This window comes from Sinocyclocheilus rhinocerous, unplaced genomic scaffold, assembly GCF_001515625.1.
Source record: "Sinocyclocheilus rhinocerous isolate Xijiao unplaced genomic scaffold, SAMN03320098_v1.1 scaffold864, whole genome shotgun sequence".
NCBI classification, from domain to species: Eukaryota; Metazoa; Chordata; class Actinopteri; order Cypriniformes; family Cyprinidae; genus Sinocyclocheilus; species Sinocyclocheilus rhinocerous.
In genome coordinates this window covers 1,332,172-1,341,279 of record NW_015645567.1, presented here as the reverse complement: position 1 = coordinate 1,341,279, position 9,108 = coordinate 1,332,172, and the positions used below count along the sequence as shown (strand labels likewise).

The 9,108-nt window shown below is 36.6% G+C and overlaps 2 protein-coding genes across 2 annotated transcripts in view; one reads left to right on the top strand and one right to left on the bottom strand.

The window, feature by feature from the left end:
* The window catches only part of LOC107706747 (N-lysine methyltransferase KMT5A-A-like), a 10,548-nt gene extending 9,621 nt beyond the window's left edge, over positions 1-927 (bottom strand). The window contains exon 1 of the mRNA XM_016510551.1: positions 746-927. Coding sequence (XP_016366037.1) covers positions 746-754 — 9 coding nt within the window. The 5' untranslated portion in view covers positions 755-927. The remainder of the gene's footprint in view (positions 1-745) is intronic.
* Positions 928-4,658: 3,731 nt separating this feature from the next.
* The window catches only part of LOC107706780 (protein strawberry notch homolog 1-like), a 17,854-nt gene continuing 13,404 nt past the window's right edge, over positions 4,659-9,108 (top strand). The window contains 4 exon segments of the mRNA XM_016510595.1: positions 4,659-4,915; positions 5,990-6,106; positions 7,211-7,312; positions 8,240-8,576. Coding sequence (XP_016366081.1) covers positions 5,993-6,106; positions 7,211-7,312; positions 8,240-8,576 — 553 coding nt within the window. The 5' untranslated portion in view covers positions 4,659-4,915; positions 5,990-5,992.

Sequence of the window (9,108 nt, the reverse complement as noted above, 5' to 3'; positions counted from 1 at the left end):
ATATATATAAATAAAGGTTATATGTACACAAACACACACATATACAGTATATATATATATACAGTATATGTATGTATGTATATATATATATATGTATATACACACACGCACACACACACACATATATATATATATATATATATAGAGTCCTATTTGTATGTGTGCACTGGAACATTTATTTACCAAGGAAAATTCCTTGTGTGTGGCAATCTTTCTCATTCTGATTCTAATGACAGATTATAAATAATGACAAATAATAAATAATTGTGAAAAGCAATATAATAATAATAATAGTAGTAATAAATATTTAACTGGAGGCGACTAATCAAATAGTGTTTTTCAAAATAACGAATATCTGAGTCGATCGTAAACTGCATAACATGTAATTATATTGCTGTAACTTTACCATGTAATTGATAGTTGCTGGACACGCCCACACTGGGCCTGTAGCAGCTGCGCTCTCGCGGTTTATAATGTTGTGCACCGCAGCGCTATTGTTCTTTTATCTGCTTTAAACGTCACAATCAGGTGTCCGAACACACACAGATCATACATCACACTGAACACACGCACAAAGCCACATCCATTCATACAACTTATCAAACAGGGACCCGCACCAGCCGGTGGAGTTGGTGTGTTTTCGGATGGAGAGTTGAGGATAAGAGCAGTTTATAGACGCATCCGAACACTGTCTGCTATCAAATCATCCTCATCTGCGAGGAACCGCCGTGTAACGTTAACCTACCCCGTTCATTTCAGTCCACTCTCTCTCCGAGCCTTTTGTTTTGAGCCGAAGGTCCAGTCCAGTGTTTTCTCCTCTACACTTCTGTCCTTCTAAACGGCGTGAAACGAGGACATTCACAAACAGCTCCGTGTTAAAGACGGAAAAAAAACAAGAAACTTTCGAGCTGTTTTGATTAATACTCCTACATACGAGATAGTTTCTACAGTTTCACGCATGTTTGCACGCACTTTCGTCTCATTCACGGGAGGAAACCATGTGAGCATTTAAATAACCAATAATGTTTGGAAGTTGTGTTCAAATTGCCCGGAAGATGGGGCTGTTAGGCGGCTCGCTCTTCCTGTTTTATTATTAGTAAAAAAATAAAATAATAATAAAAAAATAAAATAGCTCTCGAAAAGCTGATTCAGTATTGGTAGTACATTTTCATGATTTAATTTTAATTCTATGCGTTGTTTTTATTTGCTTATTTAGTTTTAACAGCTTGTTGATTCTATAGGGACAGTAAGTAGAAGCCTTGCAAAAAATAATAATGTAAATCATATTTTTCTTAATAACTAAAAAACATTTTAAAGAACCTTACAAAAGACTAATAATTTTTAGTGTACAAAGACGTTTTGAAGAGTTGACCTTGGGTACTGAGTGTTTTATTTTCCTCAAAATAAATTTGAAACTCTTTTTAAAAAAAAATTAATAATACAAATGTAATAATACAAATTTAAGGTGTTTTCTTTTATTTCTTTAAGAGTTTAAAGGTCAGTCTTGCAAAACACAATATACAATTCTTGGCCAGCAAGTAGAAACCTTGCAAAACAATAAAACTATCAGTATAATATATACCACTTAAAATAAATAATAAAATGATATATAAATTTTTTTTTTCATTTTAAAAATCATAAAGGTCCTTAAATATCTTACAAGGCCGAACTGAAAATTCTAATATAAAACCTCAAAAACTTCAATGGTTTATGGACATATTTTGTTTTACATGCCAACATTAGTATATTATGTCCATATATAACACTTAATATGACTTTTTATACTTTTCACAAATTTAGGGGGCTCTCAAAGTGTTTTGAGGACAATACTAAAAAATACAATTTACAATACTTTTTTTAAATGTTGTTCATTGTTTGTGGATTATTTTTTTTTTGGATTGAAATAATTCATAGATTTAAAACATGTTGATCTTCTGATATTTTGGGTGTTTTTCAACCTTTGTCAAAAAGCAGAGGTCAGAACTCTCTGCCTTTGACCTTACCAGTATGGCTTCAGCAATGTCATTTTGACGTGTCATTGGAGGAAACTATTTTTAACGCGTCACTTCCTGAAGATTATAAATAATGACAAATAATAAATAATTGTGAAAAGCAATATAATAATAATAATAGTAGTAATAAATATTTAACTGGAGGCGACTAATCAAATAGTGTTTTTCAAAATAACGAATATCTGAGTCGATCGTAAACTGCATAACATGTAATTATATTGCTGTAACTTTACCATGTAATTGATAGTTGCTGGACACGCCCACACTGGGCCTGTAGCAGCTGCGCTCTCGCGGTTTATAATGTTGTGCACCGCAGCGCTATTGTTCTTTTATCTGCTTTAAACGTCACAATCAGGTGTCCGAACACACACAGATCATACATCACACTGAACACACGCACAAAGCCACATCCATTCATACAACTTATCAAACAGGGACCCGCACCAGCCGGTGGAGTTGGTGTGTTTTCGGATGGAGAGTTGAGGATAAGAGCAGTTTATAGACGCATCCGAACACTGTCTGCTATCAAATCATCCTCGTCTGCGAGGAACCGCCGTGTAACGTTAACCTACCCCGTTCATTTCAGTCCACTCTCTCTCCGAGCCTTTTGTTTTGAGCCGAAGGTCCAGTCCAGTGTTTTCTCCTCTACACTTCTGTCCTTCTAAACGGCGTGAAACGAGGACATTCACAAACAGCTCCGTGTTAAAGACGGAAAAAAAACAAGAAACTTTCGAGCTGTTTTGATAAATACTCCTACATCCGAGCTAGTTTCTACAGGTTCACGCCGCCATGTTTGCACTTTCGTCTCATTCACGGGAGGAAACCATGTGAGCATTTAAATAACCAAAAATGTTTGGAAGTTGTGTTCACATTGGCCGGAAGATGGGGCTGTTAGGCGGCTTGCTCTTCCTGTTTTAGTATTACTTAAAAAAATATAATAAATAAAATAGCTATCGAAAAGCTGATTTGGTATTGCACGCATGTTTTTATTTTAATTCTATGCGTTATTTTTATTTGCTTATTTGGTTTTAACAGCCTGTTAATAATATAAATAATTTTTTCTTAATAATAAAAACATATTAAAGGACCTTACAAAAGGACTAATAATTAATTTATGGTGTACAAAGACATTTTGAAGTGTTGGCCTTGAGTAGGCTACTTGAGTTTATTTTCCTCATTTTTTTTTACCTCACTTTATTTACATTTTTCCGTATATAAAACAACATACAGCATAGAATTGCAAAACATATACATATACTTGTATGACCTCCATGTATCTCTATTTAATAAAAGGGTCTATACGATAAATAGCAACAGAACAAAGTGAATACTGAAGAAAGCATTTCACATGATGTAAGAAAAAAGGGAGGAGAACATAAACTAACAACAGAGGATACTATATGATATACAACAGAACAACAACATAAATCAAAACACAACAACCACGCATACAAGAAACAAAAATGTGAGGGGTGTACTCACTTCTGTGAGATACTGTATATATATATATATATATATAATACATCCTTAAAATAAATTCGAAGAGCTTTTAAAAATGTAATAGTTTTTACCAATTTAAGGTGTTTTCTTTTATTTCTGTAGGAGTTTTAAGGTCAGTATTGCAAAATACAAAATACAATTGTTTTTTTGTGATTCTATAGGAGCAGAAAGTAGAAGCCTTGCAAAATAACAATAAAAAATCAATATAATATATACCACGTATAATAAATAATAAAAGAATATAAAACATAACATTAGCTTTTTAAATATTCATTATTTGTCATTAAAAAATCCTAAAGGTCCTTAATAAATATCTTAAAAGGCTGAATTGAAAATTCAAATACAAAATCTCAAAAACCTCAATGCTTTATAGACATATTTTATTTCACATGCTAACACAGGTATATTATGTCCATATAACACATAACATTTTGAATTGTTGACTTTTTATACTTTTCACAAGTTTAGGGTGCTTTCTTCATCTCTCCAAGAGTTTTGAGGACAATATTAAAAATACAATACACAAAGATTTTTTAACGATGTTCACATTTTGTGGATTTAATTGGTTGAAATAATTCATAGATTTAAATGTTCATCTTCTGATATATTGGTTGTTTTCCAAATTTGTCAAAAAAAAAGAGGCCAGACTCTTCATTGACCTTACCAGTATGGCTTTAGCAATGTCATTTTGACGTGTCATTGGAGGAAACTATTTTTACCGCGTCACTTCCTGAATGTGAGTAAGGGAGAGGTCACGTGACAAGGCTTCGGCGCTCTCCTTCTCCGACTACTTTTGATTTAAAAATATAATTAAACATCTCGATTCATATGTACGGGCTCCAGTGCTTTCTGAAAGATGGTCGTTGGTCGGCTCTCGACCGATGCTCCGCGACGCGTCATGCGCGTCTCGTCGGGAACATTTTTGGACACGAAATCGACTGTTTTGTGGGCTGCAGCGTCACGTGACCCGCACGCGCCTCGGGTAAAGATGGCGCCCGGCGGTTAGAAAACAAGCAGCGTGAGCAGCGGCGACATCCTGCACTCCGCCGCGACGTTTGGGATCCATAGAAACCGAGTGGAGTAGGTGTTTATCTCACTGGACTTCTCCGACTACTTTTGATTTAAAAATATAATTAAACATCTCGATTCATATGTACGGGCTCCAGTGCTTTCTGAAAGATGGTCGTTGGTCGGCTCTCGACCGATGCTCCGCGACGCGTCATGCGCGTCTCGTCGGGAACATTTTTGGACACGAAATCGACTGTTTTGTGGGCTGCAGCGTCACGTGACCCGCACGCGCCTCGGGTAAAGATGGCGCCCGGCGGTTAGAAAACAAGCAGCGCGAGCAGCGGCGACATCCTGCACTCCGCCGCGACGTTTGGGATCCATAGAAACCGAGTGGAGTAGGTGTTTGTCTCACTGGACATCAGCTGTCAGACGGCGGGTTTGGGCTGTTTCCTGTCACGATCACAGTTTTGGTCGGTTTAGGGCCGCTGTGCGAAAGAATACTGAGTTTTATTGCGTTTCGCGTGATTGCTGAGGGAGGCTGCTAACCTGAGGCGAGCCGTTAGCACACTTTTGACAAAGTCACTGACAGGAATTATTCGTTCAAATGTCACTTTTTGGCACTTATTCTACTTGTCAGGGTCCTTTGGATTTATTTAAACCCGGGTATAGCCTATGTAAAGAGCGTTTTGACAACTCTTTTGATATTTAAAGTTGATGAAACGAATCGTCAGGAAAATTAGCTAGCAACCACCGTCACCGAGACTGAGGTGTGTGTTTCAACATATTTTTGACTAGTGAGACTTTATGTTAAAGCGTATTTATATTATACACTAATGTTATAATGTGTCTTTAAACCACGATCTGTTTCTCGGGGAAGCATTTAAACGTCTCCGCTGAATATTTAGGACTCGAGAGCTGCACGTCTAGTGCACCGGCTGTCTTATGTTGTGTATTCACAACCACCAGATTATACGACAGGTTATCATCGCGGTTTAATTTCAACATTTTTATCATTTCGGAAACCATTAGAGTGTTCTTTTGCTTTTAGTCTGGTTTCTGAACGTGTAAGCTGATTGATATTAAGATCCAGCATCAACGGCAGACCAGGAAGTATCTTGTTGGATCAGTTTTGTCAAACACGTGTGGAGGTGGATGTTGTGGTGAGCCGTTAGCAGCATTAGTTTAGCACGTTGTTGCCCTTATGAATGCATTTCTTGACCAATTAGTGTTGTTTAGGTTTATATAATATGCAGTGTTCAGCAAAGGTCTAACATTAGTATCTTCCAACAGCATGTGATGGGAAAGATGTGATCTTTAGTTGGTTTTTTTGTCATTGTCTATAATAATAATAATGTGTGTAGTTTAAGAGGACGTTTAATTATGTCTGATGTTAGATTAAAAAAAATGTATGCTTTGCAAAGCAGAGTCCCTTTACAATTATTAATATGATGTTTTTCTCTGTCTTTTAGACAATGGATCCTGGACAAGATTTGCTTCTGGCTGCTCTTAGTGAAAGTGGAATCTGCCCTAATGATCTATTTGATGTTGATCCTCAGGACACGCTTCCACTCCCTGCTTCACAACAGGTCATTTAAAACACATACATGCAACATGGTTTACTCGTTTTCACGCAGTTTAGTTTTTTTTCCCCTTAATTCAAAACCCAGTACTGTATCGGTGTACTATTAACACAGATTTCACAAATCCATTTGTTTACGATATCAAATAGTTTGGATATGTATCGGGTACAGTGCAGGTGAATTTTTCGTAAGGAATAAATCACTTAACTAAAGCTTTTAACTATACAGTGAACCCTGACAGTTGGTACGATAATGTTAAAGGTTAAAATGAACGTCCAAACTATTACATTTAATTGCAGTTTAGTTTCAGATATATAATTAACATCAAATAAAAACTGAGTTGTATACAGAGATTTCAACTGCACATAAGGCAGTTTTTATATACACTTCTTAATTATATAAAAATAGTTTTACCTCAATTTGTTGTTGAAATATAAACATTTGAACTTGTTTTACTGGCAGATATATTCAAACCTACATTAAATATTGAAGAACATATAATGATTGTCATATTTTGCATATATTTAGCAAAATGCTCCACTCTTGAGTTATTTTTTTTTTAGCTAAGTAATGAGCCATGAACATTGAATGGCTTTCCTGAGGTAAATGTAGCTTTATGTGACACTTTTCCGTGGTTGAAACACTGGATTGAGTGATTACATATCATCTGATGATCATTCATGGATATTTTGTGCCATAACTAGTAGTAAAGAGAAAGAGATGATCGGTTCACATGTTTCTTGAACTGAGGCGCTACAGCGATCTGTTACAACATATTAAAAAGCCCCAAAACCACATTTATTGTTTGAGTTTTGTGATAAAATTAACATAATTTAAAAGCTGAGATATCAAAAGCAACAAAGCACAAATCTTATTGAGCTTGCAGGATGTGAGGCTCGCTACAAATAACGTTTAGTGAAGTGTTGTTCGCGCAACAATAGAAAACAGCATAGATTGGGATTTAAGAATCAATATTGGTTTATCAAAATGATAGGCCACCCAGACCTACTAAAAACAAAACTCAGAATTAAAAGCAATTTAAAAGCATTCTTTCTCAAAGTAGCACATTTGATTAACAAGTGATAATTGAGTCGTTCTTTTCCTTTTCAGTCAGTCTCATTAAATGCACTTGACATCGGTCTCCGTAATGAAGCTTCTGGAGTTGTCAGGGTTGAACCTGCAGTTCCACCTACTCCTACAGTCACAATCAGGGTAAGTGTTGCATGTAGCATCACTAACAGCTAGGGCTGTGCAAAAAATCGAATGCGATTTTCATGCGCATCTCGTCAGTAAAGCCGCTCCTGTGATTAGTAGTAAATTTCCAGCACGTGCTTTCAGATGGAGCGGCATTTACTACACAGTGCCGTAGTTCACTGACAAGCTACACAAAATCGCGTTCAAAATCGGCAATGAATTGCCTGCGATTCTGAAAAAAACGGCAAGTTTTTTTTTTTTTTTTAAGTATGTAGTTTTTATTAATTTTTAAGTTTAAATGTTAGTTATTTTGTAGTACACAAGTTAAACTAAAATGAAAAATGTTGCCTTGGCAACTGGCTAAAATACGTTTTTGTTATTATTATTTGGTTCCACAGTGTTTGCTGATTTTTATTTATATATATATATATATAAACTTTTAAGTTATTTATTTTATATTAGGCCTATAGCATGGTGTATTTTTATTCAGTTTGCTAACAAAAGTTTTGTTTAATATAAGTGAAAAAGTACCGTTTTGTTGTATACATTCAAACAACTGATGCTGAATTGATGCTAATAAAGTGAAAGTAAAATGCGCACAGGCATTTACAAGCTATTTAAAAGTGAAGGAAAGCGAGGAAAAGAGGGAAAACCCCAACGAAACCCATTCCCCCGGTGATACCGTTATTACTGGTGTTGTCACATGTCAATTAACCGGTGGGAAATTGTCCTCACCGTCACAACCCTAGTTTGCATTTATTTCTGGAAGTTGCATCCAATCAGATTGGAACTAGCTATTTCTTGCCTTTTATTCTGTGCAATATTATGTAGACAGTGAGTGAGTGAACTATAGACGGTCGGTCTGTTTGAAGCTACTGCTTGTTTTAATATTTGGCTGTAAAGCTCAGAATTACGCATTGATTGTATATTCTGTCGTCTTTGCAGGAGAAGCCTCAGCCCTCAACAACCACCTTCGTTTTAAATCAACTGAATCAGTTGCCATCGCTGGGTACAATTGTAGTGACCAAACCATCAGCCGGGACCACCGCCAGGCAGACCATCAGAGTAACCAAGGTGGTACACACAAGTTCGACAGCACAACGGAGCTCTTTGTCCTCTCCCGCCGTTTGCACTGTGGTCCCACCGAATAATGAGCAGATCAGATTGAAGGACCTTCTCAGAACCAGCAGCCTGAAGACAAGCAGCCTTGGAGAGCTTATGAAGTTGAAGCCCCCACCTGACATAGCACGACCTGTTGCTACGGCAACAGCCACAGGCACAAGTGAGTGCTGGCAGACATGCTGGACCTCGAGCGATCAAATGGTTTTTTGCTTGTAAGGGTCTGTCGATGCAGCTCTCGGCTTTGTGGCACTTTGCAGATCTAATGATGAGTGCCAGTTTTCAAGTGCTGCCTCCAGTTGTCAAAACGAAACCAACATGGGCTCAAACCACCTTTGGAGGCGTTAAAGGGTTAGTTCACCCAAAAATGAAAATTAGCCCATAAATTACTCACCCTCAAGAGCTGTGCAATATATCGAAATTATCGAAATATAGCAAATGTACATAATATATATATATGACACAAGATAGTTATAGAAGTTCACAGAACTCACTCAGCAACAGCTGAGTAAAACTTTCATTTGAGCATGTGGCACTTTAAGCATTATCGTATCGCATATCGCGTATCGCATTTTTCTTCAATATCGCACAGCCCTAAGTCATCCTAGGTGTATATGACTTTCTTCTTTCAGATGAATCCAGTCGGAGTAATATTAAAAATTGTCTTTGATCTTTCAAGCTGTTTAATACCACAC